General features: G+C 46.0%; 1 protein-coding gene across 1 annotated transcript in view; it reads left to right on the top strand.

Moving 5' to 3' along the window:
- Aco1 (aconitase 1) overlaps nt 1-26,725 on the top strand; it is a 46,877-nt gene continuing 20,152 nt past the window's right edge. Inside the window, exons 1-7 of the mRNA XM_041667731.1 lie at nt 1-155; nt 19,153-19,268; nt 20,064-20,232; nt 23,273-23,410; nt 24,278-24,347; nt 24,464-24,647; nt 25,701-25,840. Coding sequence (XP_041523665.1) covers nt 19,172-19,268; nt 20,064-20,232; nt 23,273-23,410; nt 24,278-24,347; nt 24,464-24,647; nt 25,701-25,840 — 798 coding nt within the window. The 5' untranslated portion in view covers nt 1-155; nt 19,153-19,171. The remainder of the gene's footprint in view (nt 156-19,152; nt 19,269-20,063; nt 20,233-23,272; nt 23,411-24,277; nt 24,348-24,463; nt 24,648-25,700; nt 25,841-26,725) is intronic.

Below are 26,725 nucleotides of genomic sequence, written 5' to 3'. Positions count from 1 at the left end.
GCCCCTCGGCTGCTGCAGCTGGTTCCGGCCCGCTCACTCACGGTCCCGCCTCGCTGCAGGAGCGTCCGGAGGACCGCTCAACGGGAGGAGCGCCGAGTCGGCCTGGGTCCCTTGGTAGCAGCCGGCTGTGTGATCGCGGAGCCCCTCTGTGAGCGGTGAGTACCACGCGGGCCCGGAGCGTCCGTGCAGGCCTTTTCACGTTGTAGACCGCGGGGACAGAGGACGAGCTGGGGGAGGCCGCGGAGCTCGTTCCTGGGGTGACCTCTCCGCCCGCTCCTCAGCCTGCGTCGCTTTGGACTGGGAGTGGCTCTCTCGGCGCCTCGCGCCTCGGGAGTTCTCGCCTTGGCTGTGCAAGCCGCGCCGGGGAGTCTGCCAGGCCCGGCCTACGGGATAAAGAAGGCTGCTTGTGCCGGCAGATGAGGGAGTACCCAAGAGGGGACAGTGAGGGCGAGAGACCCCCTCAGTGGAATGGTTGAGCTCAGAACTTAAGGTGATTGATTGAGAAACCCGAGGAGAACGGGACTGTACTAGTCGGCCAGGCCGGTACACGAGAACCGCACATCTCCCTGCAGCATGCTTGACAGCCTCTAAGCAGAAGTTGCTGAACTTTTGGACTTAGGACTTTTTGCGCACTTAACAGAACCTTTGTTATATGGGTTGTACCTATTGATGATTGCTATGTATAAATAAAACTTACAGACACTTAGTATGCTTAATAATTCAGAACATAACACTTTCTAAAATCCTGTATTTTCCAAAACCAAGTTATGACGAATAACATTGTTTTACATTGTTTTACATTTCAACAAATCTCTGCTTAGAAGAAGACAGGTGATTTTTTCCCCCCGAGACAGGGTTCCTCTGTGTAACAACTCTAGTCGTCCTGGCACTCACTCTCCTTGTAAACCAGACTGGTCTCGAACTCACCTAGACCGGCCTGCCTCTGCCTCCGGAGTGCCACCACCCTGCCGACAGGTGGATTCTTATATCTGTCTGCTTCTGCTTTCAGTCTTTTTTTTTTAATTTATTTATTTATTATGTGTACAGCATTCCTTCCATGTGTGCCTGCAAGCCAGAAGGGGGCGCCAGGTCTCATTATAGATGGCTATGAGCCACCATGTGGTTGCTGGGAATTGAACTCAGGACCTCTGGAAGAGCAGTCAGTGCTCTTAACCACTGAACCATCTCTCCAGCCCTGCTTTCAGTCTTTTGCAGTGTGGTTTGTCATGTGGCTACTGGAGACTTTCAAGTATCCTCCTGAAAGTGTAGCATCTCTGTTTAGTTTGGAAGTGTTGCTGGCCCTGCCGATCCCTAGGTGTTCTGTGCCCCACACGTCGAGGTAGCGAGTGCTTGGGAGGCATAGTTCACTAGGTTCATTACCTTGTTTATGACCCTTCCACCCAGCACCATGGAGAGTGTTCAGTGTTCCATCTCTGATATTCAGGGCCACTCTTGGCCTCACTTTGGAACTAAGTACTGGATCCCCACACCTGATGGTGGCTGCCGACTTTTGCAAACTCAGTAATGTTCATGCGTGCCTTGGTTGTTTCTGTGCCTGTGGAGTTGACCCATGTGAGCATCAGGACTGCAGGATGTGGCAAACAGGACCTGTGGGTTCTCAGAAGTGTGTGTAGAGAGACCGTGCCAAATGTATAGGGGTTGGTGTAAGATTACCAAGTAGTTGAGAGGTCATTTTTAAAATATCAGCATAGTGAGCTGGGCAGTGGTGACGCACACCTTTAATCCCAGGAGGCAGGAGGCAGAGAGGCAGGAGGATCTCTCTGAGTTTGAGACCAGATACTAGGTATGGGTTGTGTTATTCAAGTCTTCCAAAATGTTTGCTAGAGAAAAACAAAAAATCCTGTGTTTCGAATATGCTAATATGGATCAGCAGATTTCTTGTGTAAAGGAGCAGACAGCAAAAATTACAACCATGCAGTTCTCATATTGCTGTGTGTAAGGAGCCATAGGCAATATGTCAGGCCAGCTCTGATCCACCAGGGCTACACAGAGAAACCCTGTCTCGAAAAATCTAAATAAATAAATAAATAAATAACTAGACAGACAGGATGGCGTGCTTTTGCTCCCCTCCCCCGCTGTGCTCAGTTCTGTTTGTGGTTTCTAGACTTCGATTTCTTGAGCTATGCTTCCCAGTCTTTGAGTTCTTTCATTTCCATGTTCCTGGCTATCACTGTGAGTGGTCCTCTGTGGTTTTTCGTTAAATTCGTGACTGCGCCTTAAGCCAACTGATATCCTAATTGCCAATTTCAACTCCATTGCTACCAGTAGGGTTTGGCAACACTGGCCGCAGCCAGGCAGGAATTCTGTTTCCTCAGGCACCGGTTCTATCGGCTGCTAAAGGGTTCTTTATATAGATCTCTATCCCGCTATAAAACTCAGGCTTCAAAGGTTGAGGTGAAATCCGGCTGGCTTAGAGAGGCTGAACAAGTAGCTAATCTTCTCTCTTAGCTCGCATCTCCCCTCAAAACAGGGTGTCCTGCTCCACCCCCACCTGAGAACCCTAGCTACTCATGGTTCCTCCCTACCACTTCCTGTCAGCTAGCTGCCGACTCAACCTCCTGACACCAAGTTAATTTTATTTAATCAAATGTAAAATGTCTTTGCATCATTAGGCAAATATTCCATAGCATAATGTAATATGTTTTAAATTAATATGCCACAGCAGTCCTGTCTCTGCCCCCGCAAGAAAGCAGTTGTCCAGCGCATTTGTGTAATGCATAGAATCCTTCGTTAGACTCTTTCCTTTGCTTTGTCTATACAAATTTGAGATAGATGTTGTATTCATACTATCAACCACACATATCAAAACAAAGAGATTTCTGTATCCTCTACCCAAAGAGGCTATCATATTCTAATGGAGCAGCATCAACACTTGGACTGATAGAAGTGATTTGCGCATGGCCGTTGTTCCTGTGGAGGTTAGGATCTAAACGTCAGCACTTGTGTTCTTTGTCTAAGACTCGACACTGCTGGTGGAGCCTCCCCTAATCACCCCTTGAGAAGGTGTTTATCTCATTCCCAACTCTTCTGGACCTTGGGAACTTAATGGGTGTAAAAGATGCAAGGCCTGTCTGGAACGTCCAGTCGAGAGCATAGGTAAGGACTGGCCAGTTGAGACAGTGCTCTGTCTACATGTGTACATGAAACGCAGTCCTGCGAGAAGAACAGTACCCCCTAGTAAAGAGCACTTCAGAAGCATACGCGAGGGAAACCAGAGGCCTACACTGGGAAGCTGACAAAACCAGTATTTATTACCATGTGCCTGGCAAGTAATAGCTTTTCATCTTATTTTGTCTGTTCTGTCTTTTAGGAGGAAATACCCCTTCATGAGGCAGCAGGCATCCGGATAGGAAAATCCCTTCCAACCTGATGTCAGTTCTTGGACTAGCCTTGTAGAGCATACTGGATTTCTCAGAACTTCAGTGTCTCTGACTTCACAATTAGGCTGTTGTTCGTAGGTGTCCCAAGCACCCCTGGTTTCCTGAAAGAGATTTATGCTAGCTATTGTGCGCGTTCCTTCTCACCTCTGTGCCCAGCAGTGTTCCATTTCTGCAGCTTGAGATGAGCTGTGATAACAGTATCTACCCCGTGGGATTCTTCCAGTGCTCCATGTCTGAGCTTTTTCTTCCCGGGGAGCAAATCGCTAAACATTTATCCGCACACTGCTGCTGTAGTTGGAGCCAAGGTGCATTTGGTTTGTTTGGCTTCTTTTCTGTTTTCTTTCTTTTTTTTTTTAAACAAAACCAGACCCCTTAGCCTTAGATATGAGGTATGGGATGTGTTATTCAAGTCTTCCAAAATGTTTGATAGAAGAAAAGCAAAAAACTGTGTTTCGAATATGCTAATATGGATCAGCAGATTTCTTGTGTAAAGGAGCAGACAGCAAAAATTACAACCATACAGTTCTGCTGCTGTGTGAAAGCAGCCATAGGCAATATACTGGATATATATATGAGCATGACTGTATTCAAATAAAACTCTATACAAAAACAGGTGCCGGACCAGAGTTTACAACCCTTGTACTAGAAGAATATAAAGAGAACCCCTGTTTTAAAGATACATTTTTTTTTTAAGAAAAGGAGATTCCTCAGGAATTCTGGGACTGGAACCTCCAAGGTGGATACATGTGGAAGTAGAAACTACAGATGACTGTAGTCATAGAAAAATCCAAAGTAGACTCTTCACAGAAGGACCACATGGCATGCACAGTGAATGAGAATCCATCCTCCCAAGTCTCAGGAGGGATCGTACACTGGGTGGGTGGACCTGCCTTCTAATGCAGTGTGGATTTGGACTGTAGGCCCCAAACAGTAGCATCTCTAACACCTATCCTCACTGCAGAGGCAGGGACAGATCTTCCTTATACATGTGTGTTTTATAATTATAATTATTATATGTGTTATATATACATGTATGTACATATTTGTACACAAACTACAGACACGTGTTATTTGTTACCTGTACACATGCATAAGTTATAGTCATGCTTGATCTTACACCCATGAATTTAAAATTGCTCCAGAAATGTAAAACAGAAATACCAAACTGTTAAGAATAGCCATTTCTGAGTAGTGACGTCGGGTGAAACCAAGTGAGGAACCTTTTCCTTCTTAGTTTTGGTATTATTAGATACTCATCCAGCCTGTAACATTCATGTGGTGTTTTTACATCCCAACAGCCTATGCCTTTAAAGGGAGATAGGTGATTTCTTTAGTGAAAGAGCTGCTCCCCAAAAATATCTATTCTTATGAAAAGATGCCCATATGGCGACCTGAGAGGTTTAGTGTCAGAAGTTTGGTCCATTATCACCATGGCAACATGGTGACACTGAGGCAGACGTGGTGCTGGAGACATAGCTGAGAGTTCTATATCAGATCCTCAGGCAGCAGGCAGAGGGAGACACTGGGCCTCGCATACACTTCCTCCCTCAAGGCCACACTTCCTAATCCTTAATAGTGGCACTCCCTGATGACCTAGCATTCAAATATATGGGCCTACGGGGGCCCTTCTTATTCAAACCACCACATCACGTGACATTGTCACATGTTTCTGAAGTGGTATATGTGATGCTGGTATAGACTAACTCAGAAAGCAAGTCCATTCAAGTCAAACACTTCATTTCATTCCTCGTGTTTGACTTAAACTCTTGCCGGAAGGTAGAAGTCCTAAAATCAAAGTGTTTCTTGACGGGCCCTATGCTAACCCTTGCACTAGTGTTGCAAAAATCTGCTGCATGGTTTTTAAAATTAAAGGTCTGAAAAGACTTTCCCTCTGAGTCTCTGTTTCTGAGGCGAGAAAATGTGTGTTCACGTGCATACATAGATGTGTGTATGCGTTCAAGTGGGTGAACATATGCATGTGTGCATTGTACGTGTGTGTGTGTGTTCAAGCGAGTAAACATATGCATGTGTGCATGTGTGTGTGTGTTCAAGCGGGTGAACATATGCATGTGTGCATGTGTGTGTGTTCAAGCGGGTGAACATATGCATGTGTGCATGTGTGTGTGTTCAAGTGGGTGAGCATATACATGTGTGCATGTGTACATGTGTGTGTTCAAGTGGGTGAACATATGCATGTGTGCATGTGTACGTGTGTGTGTTCAAGTGGGTGAACATATGCATGTGTGCATGTGTACATGTGTGTGTTCAAGTGGGTGAACATATGCATGTGTGCATGTGTACATGTGTGTGTTCAAGTGGGTGAACATATGCATGTGTGCATGTGTACGTGTGTGTGTTCAAGTGGGTGAACATATGCATGTGTGCATGTGTACATGTGTGTGTTCAAGTGGGTGAACATATGCATGTGTGCATGTGTACATGTGTGTGTTCAAGTGGGTGAACATATGCATGTGTGCATGTGTACGTGTGTGTGTTGTTCAAGTGGGTGAACATATGCATGTGTGCATGTGTACATGTGTGTGTTCAAGTGGGTGAACATATGCATGTGTACGTGTGTGTGTGTTCAAGTGGGTGCATGTGCACATTTGTACGCATGAGTGTCTGTGCATGTGTTCAAGTGGGTGTGTGCATGCGTGTGCCTGTGTATGTGTTAAGTAGATGAGTGTTGCGTGTGTGCGTGCATGTGTCTGTGTGTGTGCACTCACCTGGGTAAAGATAACAGGTTTGCCACAGTACTGAGTGGGTCTCTCTTGGTGATACAGTTAACTTGGGCTTTGGGTTTTCCTCAACCTCGCTATCAGTGCTTTCCGGCACAGATTCTAAACTTGCTTATGATCAAAGCCAGCCTCTCCAGTTATTTTACAGGAGCTCACCGAGGAAAGAGCTGTTCCACTCTGTGCTGAGTTACCTACAGCCTACCTGGCAGCAGAGCTTTGCAGATCTTTTTCCCAGTGGGAAGAGGGGAAATAAGAGCCCTAGGAATGGGGAACTAAAAGCAAGCACACTGCTTGCTGGAGTCACGTGTGCTGTGTGGACTTCCCCCTGGAGTCTACTGTGACCCTTTGGCCATTTGACTGAGAACTTAGAAGGTTCTTCATAGGTTTAATGCCATCGGCTGACCATCTTCCTATCAGTCAGGTGCTCCCCCGCCCCCGTCTCTGCCTCTGCCTCTCTTTCTGTCCCCGACCCCACCCCCCGCCCTCTGTCCAACCCCCCTTGTTGACTCATGCTCTCACTTTTGACTATTTTATTAAGACATTTGCAGCACACCAGAGTGACCTGGCACCTCAGGTTCTGGGCATTGCCTGCTGGCCAGTCTCACTTCCATCCATAGCCTCTTGGCCTCCCTCCCTTCCCTTTCCTCTGCTAGGAGCTGCCATCTTCATTTCCAGGTACTTAGCAGCAACAAGAAAGAGCACAGTCCTTGCTGGGTTCTCTGCCATTTGTTTGTTGTTCTCCTTAGGCCCCACTGAGAGCCGGGTGCAGCCTAGTTGACTTCTTCAGCCCTGCTAGCATTCACAGTTTCTGCCTTTGCTCTCCCTCTGCCCTAGAGACTCTGCCTTTCCTAAGGCCTCCCTCAAATCCCAGCTGGAGCTATTTTTGTCTGCTGATCTTTCTCCTGGCCCTAGTCTTACTGTAGTGGAAACGTGTGCTGGTGTTAGTCTTTTCTCTTAGGTTGTAATCCTCGTAGAAGAGGTGTGTCTTTTTGTTTTCTTTTCTCCTGCGGTACCTAGTAATTACCGCTAAGAAGATCCTGAAGAAATACACACCAAACCACATTGATAAGACTCCCTGGAAGGGGCCTGGAGAGGCAGCTGCTTAAGATTACAGGCTGACCTTCCAAAGGACTGGGTTCTGTTCCCAGCACCCACATTGTAGCTCACAACCACCTGTAACTCCAGCTCCCTTGCCTCCTCCTGACCTCTCCACCTGCACCAGGCACCCAAATGGTGCACATACATACATGCAGGCAAAGCCACTTAACGTGTGCGCGTTAAGTAAGAGTATGTTTGCAGTGCGGTGGTGGTGCACACCTCTGATCCCGGCACTTGATGAGCAGTGCCGGTCGGATCTCTGAGTTCAGGGCCAACCTGTTCTGCAGAGTAGTTCCAAGACAGCCAGGGCTAACCTGCCTCCCGAATTATTTATTTATTTAAAAGTTGAGGGTTTTTTTTTTTAAGAATAATTGGAGAAAAAAATGAGTATAAAAGATACATTTTCAGACATTGCCTACTGTAAAGTAAAGTTTTTCCCATCTGCGTAGATTTTTGAAAGTTTTGAAGACTTGTAATGGACCAGTTGTTTGCCTTCTTTGTTTTTAGGAGTTTTTTATTTTTTAACATCTGTCTAGAACCTTTAAGTATTCGACCTTACAATGCTTTTTCCCACCACAGGAAAAATGCCTAAAAATTTATCTTACTGGGTCACTTTTCTTAGATAAGAGTGGTTCTTGAGTCTGCTTAGTGAATGTGTTCTAAGGTGTAGATTTCAATCTTTAGTAAAGGGAATAATCTACTTTCCTAGCCCACCAAGCCCTGGGAAGTAGGGGGGTGACAGTCTCATCAATTACTGCCACTCATGTCATAGAGTTCCCAGAATTCACTGTGCTCAGTGTGGTAACTCAGTTATGCCAGCACTCCCTGCCGTCCGAGCAAAGATGTACAGACAGGCATTGTGACGTTAAAATATGCAAAGAAGCAAAAGGAGGTTTAACAAGCTAGAAAGAATTCTTGTCTATAGCCCTTAGGGACCATTGGGCTAATGTGCAGATTAGAAAACAAAGAACTGGGGATTAAATGTTGCAAACTTGCATGGACATGAAACCACCTTGCTGAGCACTGTATGTCAGAGCGACTCAGCACTGGTTCTTACGTCTGAATGCGTTATAGCTACAGGCTGGCATCTCATTCCCTGAGCCAACTGTTTCTCGGACTTGGCTGTCAAGAGTTTACCTAAGTACTCTGATGACTTTGCAATCAAAAGTTTACCCAAGCTCTCTGACGACTTTGCAGACGTAGGTGAATGCTCCTACTCCAGTTCCCTCTCATTCTCTCCTGACCTCTGAGCAACTGGGCCAAGCTTGTCTTTGTCTGGCTTGGACCATTGTCCCAAATGACTTATACAGAACACTTAATCATTCTTTGTCCTCCTCATCCTTCGTGGGACTGTTAAAGAATTACAGAACATTACAGGTTATGGTGTGGTTCACGAAAGTGTATCACCATTAGTTGGCTTCTTATGTGATTCACTAGTTTGAATTTTTGGTTGAGAAGCAGAGGAGAGAATAGACTTGGTCTAGAACTGCCAAGAATCTGCCAAGTTTGCTGTAAGGAAGGTGAGAGAGCCCGTGCACGTTCCGTTCTCCAGCCTTAGGACTCAGGAAGGTGTTGCCTTAGTGCTGATGCAGTTGTTGTCATATCAACCCATCCTTTCAAAGTTAGATACTATACAAATTTTGCCAAAAATTAAGGCCATTTGAGGGAGCTTGAGGCTGGTCTTCACATAGTTACCTTAGAGTCTGAAGATTATTTGTGAGTTTATGTAGTAATTGGGGCGGCGGCGGGGCTGCGTCCCCAACACCCCAGCCGCCTGCCCGGCTAGCTTATGCCCCGAAATAATTACACGGACACTGTATTCTTTTAAGCACTGCTTGGCCCATTCTCTTCTAGGTAATTCTCACATGTTAATTTAGCCCATTTCTAATCATCTGTGTGTAGCACCCCAAGGTGCGCTTACCGGGGAGATTCTAGCCTAGTCCATCCTGGGTCGGAGCTTCATGGCATGTGTCTGCCCGGGAGCGGGGCATGGCGTCTCTGCTGAGGCATCTGCTCAGGAGAGCAGAGCTGTGGAGTCTCTGACCTCACTTCCTCTTCCTCCCAGCATTTTGATCTGTTTACTCCACCTACCTATGTCCTAACCAATAAAATGGGCCAGGGCAGTTCCTTTATTAGCCAATGACCTTCCTCCATCAAGTTTAATTTTTTTTAATCACTATATAATTTGGACATGTGTATGTGAAATGACCCTGCCAGTGGCTGAGAGGTTGTACCCTGGTGCAAGAGAGTTGACCATAGCTGAGTTTAGCTCCCAGCTAGGTTGCCACCCAGAGGCCTCAGCCGGTGACCTGACCCTTCCTGTCTTATCACCTATAAAATAAGAGAGTGGTGCCTTTGTGGATGGGTTGCTTAAAGATTTTATCAGCACTTGTGAGGTGCCTGGTGCTGTGGTGGCAGGCTGCACACCCTTTGGGTAGAAGCTGCTGGTGGTCTGTAGTGCTGCAGGCTGTTAGCCTTCTTCCCAGCTTCTGCTCTGGCTCCACCCACCTCCCCGGCTCCTAGCCTATCAAGATGGCTCTTAGGCTTCAGCCAAACAAGGACAGTAATGACCCTAGACCCCTCAGCCCTCCTGTCCTGCTCCGGTTTTATAGCTCTCCTGGATCTTTCCTTCCTGCACATCCTCCCCGACCCTGCCCCCATTTCCAAGCTCAGTGTTGTAAAGCCCCTGCCTGTCTGACACCAGTCTGGCATCATGGCCGAGAGGAGCTGCCGAAAAGCCTCCAGCATCGCCCCTGTCTCCAGTGTGAATTCGGGCCTTTGAGTGGAGTCCCTCGTGACCTAGACCTTGACTCTCCCTTTCTCTCAGTCTTCTCCCCTGTGTCCCCATACTTCATTTACTCAGAAGGGTGTGATTCTGACGACATCACTTTTTTGTGTCTCTGCCAGTGTGTGCTCTCCTCACTCCCCTACTTTGGTGGGATTCTAGAAGGTGCATGGTGTCACCTGTCCCTAGAGCCTTCTCCCCGACGGACTAGATGCTTCTTCATCACCCTGTACCCGCTGCTGTAGAGTGGGAGACACGAGATTCTATACTGGCTGTGGTGCTTATTCTCCAGCCTGACTCCGAAGGATGGGAACTTCCTTAGCCCTCAAAGTAGCAAATGCATGAATGAATCTCATCCCTTCCTTCTCTCATGGCAGAAGGTGTTGTAATATGGTGGTGTTATCTCCAAACATACTGGGTCACATTCCTAGCTATCCTAAGACACATGTGACCCACAGAACACAGGTTGGACATCCTTCCTTAGCCATCCAAAGAGGCACGGATACTAAGGTTTAATATTACTCTATTTCTTGTCACATTTTTGTAGGTGAATTTTGTGAACTCACAAAAAAATGACATAGAGACTTATTATTAATTTTGAAAGCTCGGCCTATAGCTTAAGCCTATCCCACTGTTTTGCCTGGTGACTTTTTGCCTCTTTTCCATCTTGTATCAGCTCTTTCTTTCTGTGTCCTCTGGCATCTCTCTCATGCCTAGATTCATCTCCTCATCTTCTCTCTCTGCCTGGAAGTCCTGCATAATCCCTTCCTGCCTAGCTGTTGGTCATTCAGCTCTTCATTAAACCAATCAGAGGCACCTTGGCAAAGACACATCTTTACAGGGTACAAAAACATTATCCCACAACACCTCTTTCACCTAATGAAGTGAGAGTCATGTGTGTAGGCCTTGCCGCATGTGCCTCACTGCGCTGGAATAGAGTCTGAGGAACCACATCGTTCATCACCGTCCCTGTCTCTGTCTCAGCCTGTCTGCCTCTAGCTTTAGACCCTCTCTGTGATGCCACCACTGTGGCAGGAATACGCTAGTAGAAGACGCAGGAGCCTCGTGGAAAATCATTGAGATAGGGGTTTATATCAGCGAGCTTCCAGGAACTTCATTAGCATGAGTATCATCTCTTAGTCCAAACAGTTCTGAGGCCCCAACAAGACCACTTCGGGCCTCTAAAACTGGTGAATGCTAGGGTAAAAGCATCCCTATGAGATCGCTGGAGGCTGCACGTGTAGCCTTTTGTGGTGACACCCTTCTCATCCTACAATTAAGTCAAAAGGTCATCCCCACATAAACTCAGGGCTTGAGAAAATCATTCGGGCTTCTTAAAGAATGAGTCTCAGCGGGCACTACTATGGAATGTTCTCCTCTGTTCTTCCTCAGAACTCACACATGAGCAAATACGCCTCAGATTCTAGCATTTGGGAAGTTGAGGCCAGAGGACTGAGAGTGAAAGGCCCACCTGGGCTGTGCATCAAGACCCTGTCTTGCTATGTAGTTTTGGCTGTCCTGGAACTCATTAAGTAGATTAGCTGGTCTTGAACTCATAGAGATCCACCTGCCTCTGCATCCCAAGTGCTGAGATTAAAGGTGTGCACTACTACACCCAGCATTTTTTTAAGATTTATTTGTGTGTGTGTGTGTGTGTGTGTGTGTGTGTGTGTGTGTGTTGGTATGCAAATGTGAGTGCATTACCTGCAGAGACCAGAAGTGGGCATCAGGTCAGCCAGAGCTGGAGTTACAGATAGTTGTGAGACGCAGTTGCTGGGACTCAAACTCGGGTCCTCTGGAAGAGCAGTAAGTGCCCGTAACAACTGAGTCCTCTGTCCTGCCTCAGCCCTGACTCTTGTCGTAGAACCAGTGCTTCTCCAAGACTTTGTCTGCTCCTCTCTAGGTTTCTATTCTCTCCCAAGGTAGATAATTGTATTGGCTTCTCTTCCTGGTTACTAATGTCCCACATAAGATCCACGGTCTTAGTTCTAATTGAGAGGGTTCTGTTTGGTTGATACCACTTTCACAAATAGCTGGGAAGATCAGAGCTGCCCTATCACAAAATCCACCTCCCATGAGCACCCACGGGCACCCACGGGCACCCACAGGCACAAGGAACCCCAAAGCCTTTCTAGAGCTCTGCTTGTAGATGAGCCCGGGATGAGACATGATAATTTTGCCTTTCTGGACACATCTGACCTCCATTTATTCTTACATAGACATCCTAGGAATCTTTCGTTTAACAACAACAACAACGTTGTTTTAAATAGCATAGTGTTTAGACACAGGACCATCAGTTTGGAAACAGGACCAATTAATTTCTCTTTAAATAGAAAACAGAAGCAGCAGCAGTGGCGTAGCTGTCTTCCCAGTGAACTGGAGTAAACCCTAAACACGTGCTGACTTTGACCTTGGAGTCGAGAGCTGTGGATCTGATATTCAGGCTGTGTGCTTCTAGAAAGGGCTAGGAAGAGAGGAGGCCACACAGCAAGCAATGCTGAGGAAACCTCTTCCTGTTGTCACATAGGCCTTAATAATCTGCAATCCGCTCTTGTTTTTCTCTGGGTGTCCCAAGTGAGCAACCCTGAGGGTGTGTCGTCTGTGCTTCAGACCCAGGGGGGTGATTCCTACCCCATCAGGCTTGTACAGAACATGCAGTTCCCAGGAAGTGGATGCACTGCCCCCCAATAAAACCCCAAAGCCCCAATCTTTGCCTTCACCCCACTACTGATGGAGCTCTCTTGTGTAGGACAATTCATTCCTCTTCTTCCCCCTCTGAGGATGTAGGTGCAGTGTTGGCTGCCGGGCCTGTTTAGACACGAGGCAGCTTGACTCTGTCACTGGGATGTAACACAGGTCTAGTTAACCTGGACGCTGGCGTCAGAGCAAGAAGAGGCAGTCTTTTTTTTTCCCTTTAACCCTGCCCATCGGCAGTTAGCTGACATGTCACCTGTTCCAAACAAATACGCCTTTGGTGGACAGACACAGCATGTGCCCTTTGGTATCTGGAGTATTACTCAGCTTGCTTTTCAGGCAAAGAGTGGTGGATGGTCTCCTCTCATAAGCAGAACTCAGCCTTTCTCATACAGCCCTCTTGTGAGATTGCTGCTTGGGTGTGGAGCTTTGGTCTGGAGACACACAGAGCACAGCACCTTGGCCTAGATAGACGGGCGTTTGGCCCACATTTTAAACTGATGAGCCTCTTATCTTGCTGTCGGCCGTGAGGATCTCAGTTGTTCAAGTCCAGAGTCAATTATGCAACACGTTTTAGAGCTTCTTTATGCAGGGAAATCTAACAGAGCTTGGGGCTCAAGTCCAGAGAAGAGCAAGGACAGACAGTTCCATTCTCCCCATACAGATCTGACTCTTGCCCGCATCGGGATCTCACTTACATCCTGTGGAGATGAGAGCATTTGGTGACCAGAGACCATCTCAGTTTGTCATGCAGTTTGACCTTACTGGCAGATAAGCAGTTTACTTCATTCATTCATTCATTTTGGTTTTGCAGAGCAGGGTTTCTCTGTGTATCCCTGGCAGTCTTGGTACTCACTTTGTAGATAAGGCGGGTTAGGGTTAGGGTCTCACAGGAAATCTACCTGCCTGGGACCCCAAATGCTGGGATTAAAGGCTTACACCACCATACCCAGCCTAGATAAACAGCTTACAAATGAAGAAATCCACACATCGAACAGACAGATAGGAAAGATTCAGTTTTACTCGCTGTTAAAGAAATGTAAAGATCAGCTTCTTATCTCTCCATTTGGTGAATGTGAGAGACAATTACCTCATGTGGTTTGTGCCGTCCATTCCCTGCTCCGAGAGGGACAGCCTTTCCTGAGTGCTTGGGGGAAAGCAGAGACGTATAGATCCTTTCCCCTAGCTGTCCTGCTTCTAGAAACTAACAGCCCACAGTTTATTAAGTGGATTAGGGGCTTGCTAAAGTTCTGTGTGCAAAGGGGCAGCATTGTTTGGTGGTATGTGCAAATAACCAAGATCAAGGTGTGCCTAGGTTGTGGCGAAGGTTAACCCATGCCAGATGTGCACAAGTGAAGGCTCCAGATCCCCACAGCTGTCCTACAGTGAGCCCATAGGACAGTTACCAGAAAGATTTCAGAGCCCAGACTCCGAACTCCGCACCTGCATGGCTCCCCATTTCAATGTCTACCTCGGATTCGGCTTCTGGTGACTGATGTTTAGGTTTTGGTTTGTTTGTTTTGTGACTTCCTCTGAAACTCAGTGTCTGTACTCCACTCTCCTGCGCAGAGCGAACTGTGAGAATCCTGATGTGCGGCTCATGGCGGCCGTCACTTCAGAGCAGGCTAGCTGTGAGCCACCCTCCTACCAGATAATTCTCTCTACATTCAGAATGTGGGAGGGTGACGGGCTTCCCACTTAGTGCAGGCGTCCCTTTGTAGAGCCCCATTGTGTAAGAACTCCTAGCGCTTTCTCTTGACTAAGCCGCCAGAGGTGAGTGTCCTATAGTCCTAAGTATTCAGCTAAGCCTCCTGGAGGGCGGGCCCATTGCTCTTGAAGTTAGTGTTGCCCAGGCTCTCTCTTTTTTCTGTTCACCTATTTAATGGTTCGCTTTTCCTCTTCCTCTACCACCATCCCATTCTGTGGAACGGAAATGGTAGCAGCCTACATATGCTGTCTTAGGTGCCGATGCTCCCCACTTTCCCAACAGAAGAAACTAGAATAACGTGCTGGCCTCGCCCCCAAATCCACAGTTCACTCTCTGAGTCCAGTCCTGTCTTGTGGTGTTACTATATGCAGATTAGCTAGATAAAACACAGCCTCAGGGGAGAGGGCACAGAGAAGAAAGCTTGGGCCTGTGTTTGCTGGGTAGGGCCCCTGGCTGGGTGGTCAGCTTCCTGGGCGAGGCTGCAAATCGGGGGCAGTTTGGGAGATTGTGAGAGCATGGCAGTCCTTGACAATTAGGAATGAGCTAGCCTTTGACCAGGGAAAGGGGCTGACCTAGAAGGCTCTGACCATTCCTAGAGCCTGTGCTAGATCTGGACCTATTCCCAAGCCAAAGGACTTCTCCCTCACTTCCTCATTGAAATGTGGTCATTTGGGATTTCTTGTGCAATTAGCAAACCACCGAAACCGCCTATGAGGAGGTTTGCACCAAGACCGATAGTGTGGGTGGAGCCTTGGAGTGCCCCTGAATTCTTGAGTCCTCCAGATTTATGGAGAGGGATTATTTCCCAACTTCTAAGCAAAACCAGTTTTTAGTTGCTAAAACACAGTTACTATTGTTTTTGACCTATGGTTCAGTAAAGATGGGCAGGTTCAGTAAAGGTGCCAGAGGAAAGAATAACTCCGCCGTTCAATACTGAGCTCGTCCTCGAAGGTTCTGATCACTGTCTTCAGCTAGGGGCGGGTGGGTAGCCTGGTCACAGTCAGCTGTCACAGCGGGAGTCCTCATTCTACCTTTCCCTGTGATAAAGACACTGTGCGACCCTCGGAGCTGCCTTTCCTGCAGATGTGAACCGGGAATGACCACATGCTCCTCGGATGGCGCTCTCGCCAGCACTGCAGAAGGCAGTAGAAGGGGTGTTTGATGATCTCTACCTCCAGGCCCCTTTTTGCTTGGGGGATTTTTACATGACCTTGAATATAGGTGTAGAAAAAGGCATAGACTCTAAACACTTACTTAAATAGAAAGAAATGTGGTTTAAAATAAATCTTTGATATTATGTGTATTAATTATAATTCTATATACATAATTTTGGTATCTCTTAAAGAAAAAGGAAAATTCTCAACAGTAATGGGATGGATACTTGTTTTGTTTATATAAAGAATTAAATCATGGCTGAATATTTGATACCGCAGAATTAGAGTTTCGTTGGTATCCTGATTTTATAACCATCAGTGCTAAAAATGCTGCTTCACATCAACGCAGAATATAAAATGGCAAACACGTGCTTAGGGACACTTCAAAAGCTGTTAGAAACTCTCGAAATCCCAATCCAAAATTCATTTAATGATTTTTTAATGAAATTCAAGTTAACAATCAAATTGCACTTTTTAAAATCAAACATTTTAATACAATGCTGCTCAAAGATACACTAATTAGATACTTACAAGAATGATGGTAGGAAATATGAGGAGTCTTTGTTGTCCATAATTAAATCACTATGTTTCTATAAGAACAAAAAATTTGACTGCAGTTCATGATTACAACAGTCAAATCTGAGCTGAGGTACCAGGCAACACTGGTGTTGCATGAGGCAATGACGTATGCAGGGCAGTGAGCACACGCGTGTTCAGAGCCAAGGCTGCAGAGAAGTCACTCAGTGCAGCCTGGGTGAAGACTGCCAGAAACACCTCAGATTCATTATGCGTTTGATTTTGAGTTTGTTTTCGCCGGTTGCATTAAATCTTTCCTAACCACCACGTATAGTTATGAGACCCCACACAGAGCTGCAGCCCACTGTTTGAGAAGCTGGAGGTATTCAGCTTGATGCCGGCTTCTATGCCACGGTAGAAAGTGCTTCCTTTCTCCTCTACTGTCTACAAGTAGGGTTTGCTTTGTGGCCATAGTACTATCAGAATTGCCAATTTCCTAAAGTACAAGGGAGGCAGACAGTAAAAGTTCTTCATACAAGCCAGTTTATGCAAGAGCCATATTGGTCACTGCAGCCATCCTGAGATATGCCGTGGCTGTGAAGGGTGTGAGGAGAAGCAGGAATCCGTGAGGACTAGTGTTACTCCCAGGGCATCTGAGAGCAGCATCTGAGGGCATCTTAAGAACAGCAGCTGATTGGCCTGCACTGAATGATGGGGACATTTAGCAGTTGATTTAATTATAAACTTCTGGCTGGTTCCAGACACCTTTAGGAGTTGACACGGAGACAGAAACTTAAGACTATCTGAAGAAGTGGTGACCCCTTTTGCTCAGTCCTTTGAGTGTTTGCCGGCACTTCCTCCAGCTGTTTCCCCGGAGATGGTCTCCTGTTGATCCAGTTGTTTTCTGGGCAGGAAAAACAACAGCTCTATCATTGCAGTTGCTGCCATGAGGCCAACAGCACGGACGACAGAGCCCAAAGGATATAGCAATGTGGTGTTTGTAAATGGGTGCCTTCTTCAAATTGATCATCTCATTTTCAGGGCCCAGAGATTGGCAACCCACTTCTTTAGATAAGTTTCCATGTTTCTTATTTAAAAAAAAAATATTAATGGTTCTTTAGACTTGGTTGGTATGATGGTTTTTTAGACTTGGTTGGCTCCCCACTTACTAGGGCTGGCTAACAAATCTCTTCAATTTGTGTGATACTTTATCTTACATGTACCCTCACTTCGAAAAACAAAGCCACAAGGCTGGGTGTGGTGGAACCTTTAACTTCGGTTCTCAGGAGGCAGAGGCAGATCAAGCTCTATGAGTTCAAGCCAGTCTTATCTACATGGCAAGTTCCAGACAGCCGGGGCTACACAGTGAGACCCTGTCAAGAAGAGCAAACACCAACAAAAACGAAAGCCACTCTCCCCGTGCGCCTGCTCTTCTTGTACAGACACCTTGGTGCATGTGCTAGTTTTCTGTCAGCTTCTTATACACTAGAGTTATCTAGTCTGTTAGCTACTTTTCTCTTGCTCTGCTAAAACACAGAACTGGGGCAACTTATAGGAAAAAAGAAAAAACAGTTTGTTTGGGCTTCAGGCTTCAGAGGAATAAGAGTCCGTGATGACAAAAAAAAAAAAAAAACTTGTATGTGCTCACAGTTTAAACTGTAAATGATACATAAAAGCCAAGCCTTCCTCCTGAGGTCACAAGCGGGACTCGCGTTCTGAGTGAAGAATACCTTCTGTCTATAGATGCCCACACTTTGCATCCTCACAGACATTCCTATCCTGTGTGGTAATGCCATCCTGGCATATTGATCATTCTATAAATGTATTGACTAAATAATATTTACTCATATAAGCAGGAAAAATGCTGTTTTTATATTTTTAATTAAAAATATTGGGAAGGGACTGGAGAGATGGCTTAGAGGTTAAGGATACTTGCTTTTCTTGCAGAGGACCCAGATCTGGTTCCCGGTACCCACATGACAGCTCACAGCTGGCCTTGACTCCAGTTGTGGGGGATCAGACACTCCCTCTGGCACCAGACACACACAGTGGACATGTATTTACACATGCAGGCAAACATTCATACACATAAAATAAAAGTTAATAAAAATATTGGGGACTAGATTGATTGAAGGGCGAAACCCCCCTCAGTGCGCTCTGCTCTCGGTCCTGTTAAATGGAAGCACCGTTTGTCCGCACCGTTTGTCCATATGATGGACCAGGAATGTCATCCTGAGCTGGGGTGGCTGGTCCCGCAAACATGTGTTGGCAGTTGGTGCCAGATCTGAAGCCCCAGAGAAAACAAGGGAGCACAAGAGAGGGTTCACCTGTGTCGGCACACCGTTGACCATCGGATGCCAAGACAAAGCAGGAAGACCTCCAGCCGTGGTATTCACGATTATTAAAACTGCTGCAGAGATTTTAAAAATAGAAACATGTAGAGCACTTTCGGAAAACTGGCTCTCTGGTGCCTACTTCCTCAGTTGAAGCTTGATATGGTCTCGCCAGTTGTAGTGGCTGTACAGGGCAGAGGTGGAAGGATCCCAAGATTGATACAAATGCATCCACTCACCTGTGTGGCCTTCTGGCCACTACTGAAAGATGAGTCCAGCTTCAAGGTCTGTTCATACAGCCAAGACTCGCTGTGATATGCATCTTCCCCCCCCCCCCCCCCCGCTTTTCCTACATAAGGTTTGTGGAAGAATGTTGGAAGGAGACTGTTGCAGTGAGACAGAAGGTACTGGGCTGTGTGCTGTTCTGAGAAGCAATGCTAGCTTTCAGATGTGGTAGCGTCACCAGAAACACATTTTGTTGAGACTATTAGTCCTGTGTTGATTTAAGTCCCATCCCACCTTCTATTTTGAAAAGTTAATAATTGACTTATTTATGTAAAATGTACCATAATTTCTACAAGGGGTCCAGCTCCCAAATAAAAATTAAGTTATCTTTTATTTTAAAATTTATTTTTTTACTAAATCATGAGAATTGCATACATGAACAAAATGTTTTGATCAAATTCACCCTTCCCTTAACCCCTCCCAATTATTTTGTTTTTCAGGGACGTGTGATCATCAATCATGAAGAACCCATTTGCACACCTTGCTGAACCCTTGGACCCTGCACAACCAGGAAAGAGATTCTTCAATTTGAAGAAATTGGAAGACTCACGATATGGTGGGTGCATCACTCTGTGATGGACTTGCTCTTGTGGCAGCTGATTTCATGTTTGCATAGTTGATATGAAGCTAATTTCCCTGGGGGAGGGCGGCTGGAAGAGATCCTAGAAGACAATGGGTGAATGTAGGTGAAACACACAAGCACACACACACTTTTCCAAATAAGCATCTTCCTAGCTTTTCTAGTTCATAGTAGTAATTTTCATATATTTCAAGCTAGAATTTTTATTTTGTAAGTAAAATAGATTTTTTTATTTTTTTTTATTTATTTATTTTTTTTTTTTTTTGGTTTTTCGAGACAGGGTTTCTCTGTGGTTTTATTGGTTATATTCAGTGCCCATGCTACATTGTGTTTATGATGTTTAGTTATAAATGGGTCATTTTCTCATTTCTTGGGAATTAGTCTTAAGAAATATTATTTTATCTATAAAAAATCATATCGCTGAGACATACCATGAACTGAGAGATTCCAGACAGATGGTGAACTGTGGTGACTTAAAGGGAACTTTTTTCTGTTACTGAATTCAAAATAAGCAACCATTTAACATCGATAAATAAAATAATTTTTTAGTCTAGTCTTTGAGTATTTTTAATTTCCCAGTGTATCTGAAATCCACCCCCATACATGGTTTTCACCATATGCGCATTTTAAACTGTCAATCACTATACCCTCTTTCCCTTTTGGAAGAAGAATCCGATGTCTTATGTCACGTTTATCTACAAATTGGCTTTAAAGGAAGCTGAACAAGAAGCTGTCCGGTTTGTTTTTAACGTTTTCTGCCTTTACTGCCAGGGCGCCTGCCGTTTTCCATCAGAGTTCTCCTGGAGGCCGCCATTCGGAACTGCGATGAGTTTCTGGTGAAGAAGAACGACATTGAAAACATCCTGAACTGGAATGTCATGCAGCATAAGAACATAGAAGTGCCCTTTAAACCCGCCCGCGTCATCCTGCAGGACTTCACGTGAGCCTGTCACTCCCTCTCCCACCCCTGTCAGCCCCTGCAATAGTTCGTACTGTAACAAAAATGGTATCCCCAATATCCGGGAGACCAAAGGAAAGCAAGAGATTCTTACCCTGGAACAAGAGTAGATTGCTGTGTCTCCAGCAGTCCTCCCTCTTGCCTGAGGCCTGAGTACCCCGGGGTGGGTAGAAGGCAGCGTGCAGGAGGGCTTTGTGGCGGGTTCTGTACAGGAGACAGCTGTGCTGTCTGTGAGGAGAGAAAAGCCGCTTCATGAGGCCTGGCTTGTCACCCTCAGCTCGCAGTCTACCGCTTCTGGAATTCATGCTACCAGTTATGGCACAATTGCTCAGACGTAATCGTCCCATTTTGCAATGATGTTCTCCCATTCCCTTGGTGGATCCAGTTTCTCTGTGTAGAAGAAAATCAATAGATTATATATATATCTATTTTATAATATATCTAATATATTACGATCATTGGTGTTTTGCCTGCATGTATGTCTGTGTGTGAGTGTTAGAAGTCCTGGAACTGGAGTTACACACAGGTATGAGCTGCCATTTGGGTGCTGGGAATTGAATTCCAGCAGCACTCTTAACTGCTGAGCCATCTCTCTAGCTCCCAGACTTTTTATTTTAAAGATAATAGAAGAATTGATTCAGTTTTTATAAATTTGATTGGAAGCCCATTCTTCTGAATTCTAACTACTACTTTTTTTTTTTAATTGTGTGTAATCCTTGTAGACAGTACACTGTTACATAAGGGAGTTTTCAGGTAGTAGGTAATGTCCACTGAGCATGTTGTCCCCAACCTCCCTCTGCTCCTTTTCTTATCCCTCCCCATCCTCTAGTCCCCTCTGCTCTCCTAAACAGCTGTCCATCTACTCTCATGTGATATGCACGTAGACAACTTTATATCTCCAGAACATTTAGGGACCACCAATGAGAGAGGGCATATATTTGTCTTTCTGACGGGCACAGTTCACGCCATAGATTATTCCCAGTCGCATTCATTTTCCTGCACACCATTTCCTCTTGTTCTTTCCGGCTAAACGGTCCTACTGTGTGTGGTGTGGTGCTGTTCTTATCCACTGCTCTTTCTTAGACACCCAGCTGGGGGCGTAACCCAGCTGCTGCAGGGCCGCAGTGGACACTGGAGTGCAGTGTCTCTGTCATGTGTTGGCTTGAAGCCTTTGGATAATCAGTTACCAGGAGGGTATGGCTGGGACATGGCATATGGGACATCTAAGGAGTTTTTAAAGAAATCCCTCTGCTGACTACGACAGTGGATGGACAATTTACATTCCCACCTGCTGTGTCCCTTTCGTCTATGTCCTCAATATATGCTAATATTTTTCTTCACGGCTTCATTTCTGACTGGAGTGAAATGGAATCCCAGTGTAATTTTGATTTGCTTTTCTTTGGCACTCATGAGGAATTACACATTTTTGTGTGGTTTTTTGGCCCTTTGTATTTCATCTTTTAAGAACTCTTTTTGTTTATTATTCTGTTTATTGATTGGGTTGTTTGATGGTTTAGTTTTTGAGGCATTTGTACCTTCTAGATGTTAGTTCTTTGTCCGCTGTATCGCTAGCAAAGATTTTTCTCCTGCTGTGTGAGCTGCCTCTTCACCTAATAAACTATGTTCTTTAGCATGCAGAGGCCTTTTTGGTTAAGGAGGTCTCACTTGTCAACGGTTGGCCTTATTTCCTTCCTGGGTAGACTGGAATCCTACTGGGAAATGTCTTCCCACATTTAAATCTTAAAGTGGTTCCTTCACTTTTCTTCTAACAACTTCAGAGTTCCAGGTCTTACCATCTGGAGTTGGTGTTTGTGCACAGTGAGATGTCAGGACCTGGTTTCTTTTTCCTGTAGACAGCCAGTTTCCCCAGCATTGTTTATCTTTTCTCCAGTGTAAAGTGGCATTTTCCCAAAAACCAGGGGGCAGCACTTTGTGAATTTATATCTGGGTCCCCATTGTGTTTTATTGATGTACTTGTCTGTTTGGAGGGCAAGGCTGTCACTGTCGCCCTGCAGCATGACTTGAGATCCAGGATGATGAAAGCTCCAGGATTCATTCTTTGCTCAGTGTTGTGGTTGCTGTTGTCAGCTCGACAGAACCCAGAATCCCCTGGGAGGAGGGGCTCTGAGAACGTCTGTGGTGGATCGTCTTATTCATTATGATGATGACAGGGAAGACATGTCCTCATTGTGGGTAGGACCATTCCCTTGGCAAGGCATCCCAGACTGTGTGAGTGGACAGCTGTGTGAGTGGACAGCTGTGTGAGTGGACAGCTGTGTGAAAGCTGAGCGCCAGCCAGCGAGTTTCCTTTGCTGCTCCAAGCTCCTGCTTTGACTGCCCCACCGTGAAGGGCTGCACCGAGGACCATGGGTTACAGTAAGCCCTTTCTCCCCTAGTAATGGCATTTGTCAGTAACTTACCACAGCGATGAGAAGAGAAGCTAAGACACTGGGGGTTGCTTTGGCAGCCTGGGGTCTTTTGTGCAACCGTGGATTTTCACATATTTTTCTATTTCTGTGAAGAATAGCATTGGAATTTTGATGAGGATTGCATTGAACATGTAGATGATTTGGTAATGTAGCCACTTTTAGAACACTGATTCTTCTAATCCACGGGTATGGAAGTCTGTCCATCTCCTAGTGTCTTCAGGTTCTTTCTTTGGTGTTTTGATGTTTTCTTCTTTGATCAGTCTTATTCCAAGGTATATCTGCTCCTTCAAGTTTGGTCCAAAGTTGTAGGGGTGATCTTGGAAGCAGTCAAGGTTCCAGGGTGTAAACATAGGCTTCCCCATGGTTTCTTGTGTTCAAGTTAATTTACCGGTGGAGTTCTACTCAGTCATACCACTTACCTCCTGTGTGATTTATGCTCCAAGGTATATGCTGAGAAACTTACATTTTCCTAAGTCACCCATCGCTAGCACCTCTGATGAGATGGTCGCTTGTCAGTATTAGCATTGGCAAAACCTGCCAGATCCAGTCGCACACACTTACGGCTGTTCCTGCTTGCGTCTGTCTTCCCTTAGGGGTGTGCCAGCTGTGGTTGACTTTGCAGCAATGCGTGATGCTGTGAAGAAGCTGGGGGGAAATCCAGAGAAGATAAACCCTGTCTGTCCCGCTGACCTTGTGATTGACCACTCCATCCAGGTGGATTTCAACAGAAGGTGAGGAAGGCTGGGAGAGTTTCCACGGTTGTCTTCCTCGTGCAAAACCTCGGAGTACACTTTATAAAACTCTGTGTACGTGTTGGGCCGATGATAGCTCAGCAGGTCAGGGTATTTGCTGCCAAGCCTGAGGACCGGAGTTCCATCCTTGGAATCTACATGATAGAAGGAGAGAACCAACTCCCACACTGAGCCCCTGACATATACGAGTCCCGTGGTACACATGTGCCCACACTTACCTACATACAGACTAATAAGTGAATGTAAAATAATTTTTAATATGTATACATATATAAGAATATCTATAAAAGTGTTGCCAAAAAGGTTTTTCCAACGATATTGGGAGAAATGTGTAAACCCTATCATTGCTTGTCTGTTTGCTTTGAATGCGCGGTCTGCATCTAGTAGCTTAACTCCAGAAGAATGATTCAGGACACGCATGTGCACCGTGAGTTTGTCAGCGCAAGTGCTTGTCTGGCTTTAGAGGAGTTGAGGTGTTTTTAATCCACTGCACCTTTAGTCCTCTTTTTTTTTTTTTAATCACAAGTAACCATTCTGAGTCTGGCTCCCTGGGCCCTGCTCCCTATACCCAGCTTCCCGGGCCCGGCTCCCTGTACCCGGCTCCCAGTACCCGGCTCCCTGAGGGGCCCAGCTCCCTGGGCCCGGCTCCCTGACCTGAGCATAATGCCTACACTAGTTTTGCCCTCCATCTCTTCTGTCTGGGGTAGATCCAGCTGTAACAGCGAGGTGTAGACCAGCCTGCAAGCTTGCAGATGTCGTTGCTGTTGGCTTGATTCATCACCAACAGATTGGATGGGTCATATGGGAAGCCTCGCAATTTATACATTTAGTTTCTCTCTCTGACAGGACAGACAGTTTACAGAAGAATCAAGACCTGGAATTTGAAAGAAATAGAGAACGGTTTGAATTCTTAAAGGTATGGGCCAGAGTTTGGTTACACCATTTGGTTTTCCATGTTGTGGGGCTTAATGAGGTGTGCAGATGACCAAGTAAAACTGTCCTCCCTGTATTCTTTTTGTTGTTCAATCATAGTGGGGTTCCCAGGCCTTTTGCAATATGCGGATTATTCCTCCTGGCTCGGGAATCATTCACCAGGTGAATTTGGAGTATTTGGCAAGAGTAGTGTTTGATCAGGATGGATGTTATTACCCAGACAGCCTCGTGGGCACAGATTCACACACTACCATGATTGACGGTCTAGGAGTCCTTGGCTGGGGTGAGTCTTCTCTCACGTTGTTGTCATGGATGTTCTTTGGGAGCACTTACGTTCACCGCACGTGTCTGCATGGTCGCAGAGGAGGGCTTCGCTGCATGTGTCTGCATGGTCGCAGACGAGGGCTTCACCGCACGTGTGTCTGCATGGTTGCAGAGGAGGGGGGTTCACCACACGTGTCTGCATGGTCGCAGACGAGGGCTTCACCGCACGTGTGTCTGCATGGTCTTAGACGAGGGCTTCACCGCACGTGTGTCTGCATGGTCACAGAGTAGGGGGTTCACCACACGTGTCTGCATGGTCGCAGAGGAGGGCTTCGCTGCATGTGTCTGCATGGTCGCAGAGGAGGGCTTCACTGCACGTGTGTCTGCATGGTTGCAGAGTAGGGGGGTTCAGCACACGTGTCTGCATGGTCACAGAGTGGGGGGTTCACCACACGTGTCTGCATGGTCACAGAGTGGGGGGTTCACCACACATGTCTGCATGGTCACAGAGTGGGGGGTTCACCACACGTGTCTGCATGGTCACAGAGTGGGGGGTTCACCACACGTGTCTGCATGGTCACAGAGTGGGGGGTTCACCACACGTGTCTGCATGGTCACAGAGTGGGGGGTTCACCACACGTGTCTGCATGGTCACAGAGTGGGGGGTTCACCACACGTGTCTGCATGGTCACAGAGTAGGGGGTTCACCACACGTGTCTGCATGGTCGCAGAGTGGGGGGTTCACCACACGTGTCTGCATGGTCGCAGAGGATGGTGGTTGCCTTTGTTTGCTGCTGTGTTTTTCAGTGCCTAGAAAACAAGACCCTTTCTGTTTGGAAAACTAAACTGACTTAAGTTCAAGGACATTTGCATAAGTGAAAATCAGCTAGGTGTTCATTAACAATAGAGCCTCCTAAACCTACTCTCTATTGTGGGTGGCACTGAAGAGATTTTGGTCCAGGTACTGGGGAGGGCACAGTCTATAGAGGGAAATACTGCTCTGTGCCAGATAAGCCGTCTGTGGCTGAGGTGAGGGCTATGAAGCATTGCTCTGCTGTGCCGTTCACTGCAGGTGTAGGTGGCATCGAAGCAGAAGCTGTCATGCTGGGTCAGCCCATCAGCATGGTGCTTCCCCAGGTGATTGGCTACAGGCTGATGGGAAAGCCCCACCCTCTGGTAACGTCCACGGACATCGTGCTCACCATTACCAAGGTAAGGATATGTGTATGTATATGCGTAATATATGATCCACACACAAACACACACGGCCTCCTGGAAAGCCAATGACAAACGGAATAAACTTAATGGAGTCAGTGTGCTCTAGAGAGGCTAGGATGTAATACGTTGATAAATAGATTATAAAAATAAAATAAGATTAAAAAGAGTTCTTCTGGTTAAGTTTAGATGGCTATCTTCATTCTTCTCCTTAATTTTTAAATTGTGACATAAAGTACTCAGAAATTAAGATCATGGTCATATTCCTGTCACCAAATTTTTCTTTTTTCCTTTTTGCCCCAAGACAGGGTCTCTCTATGTAGCTCTGACTGGCCTAGAACTTACTATATAGACCAGGCTCTCCTCAAACTCACAGAGATCCACCTGCCTCTGCCTCTTGCCTGGCTCCTGGTCACCGAAATTTAAAGAGATAATAATGTCCTGTCAGATTTGTTTCTGAGGCTGTTTTTATGAATTAGAATATATTTATAATTTGTGCATGTCTAGAATTAGCATTTATGTATGGTTCAGAAGATCCTATCCCTCCCAGAAGTAATCGTTCTCTTGAGGTTGAAAATTATTCCCACACATATTTTATACTTTTGCTAGTTTTTCCACTTGGATCTTTTTCTCTTGAGTTTTATTCCATTTTTATCTCTGTGTGAGGCACGGCATGTGTGGCAGACCAAGGAGAACCTTTGGGAGTTGGTTCTATCCTTCCACTTTCCGATTTTATACTTTCTTCTCTTATTAAAAGTTCATTTATTGCGATAGATGTAACTACAGCTTAGAAGTTATTATTAGGGCTTTCTCTTAAACTCTTGAAAGTATCCTAGGTGTGTGTATGTGCGTGATTCACTTGCTTTAGGAAAAGTACTTTCT

Source organism: Microtus oregoni, unplaced genomic scaffold (assembly GCF_018167655.1).
Source record: "Microtus oregoni isolate MIOR12 unplaced genomic scaffold, Mior012 000017F_ref0000208, whole genome shotgun sequence".
Lineage (NCBI taxonomy): Eukaryota > Metazoa > Chordata > Mammalia > Rodentia > Cricetidae > Microtus > Microtus oregoni.
Note: the sequence above shows the minus strand (reverse complement) of the source record. Positions and strands in the feature narration are given on the sequence as shown.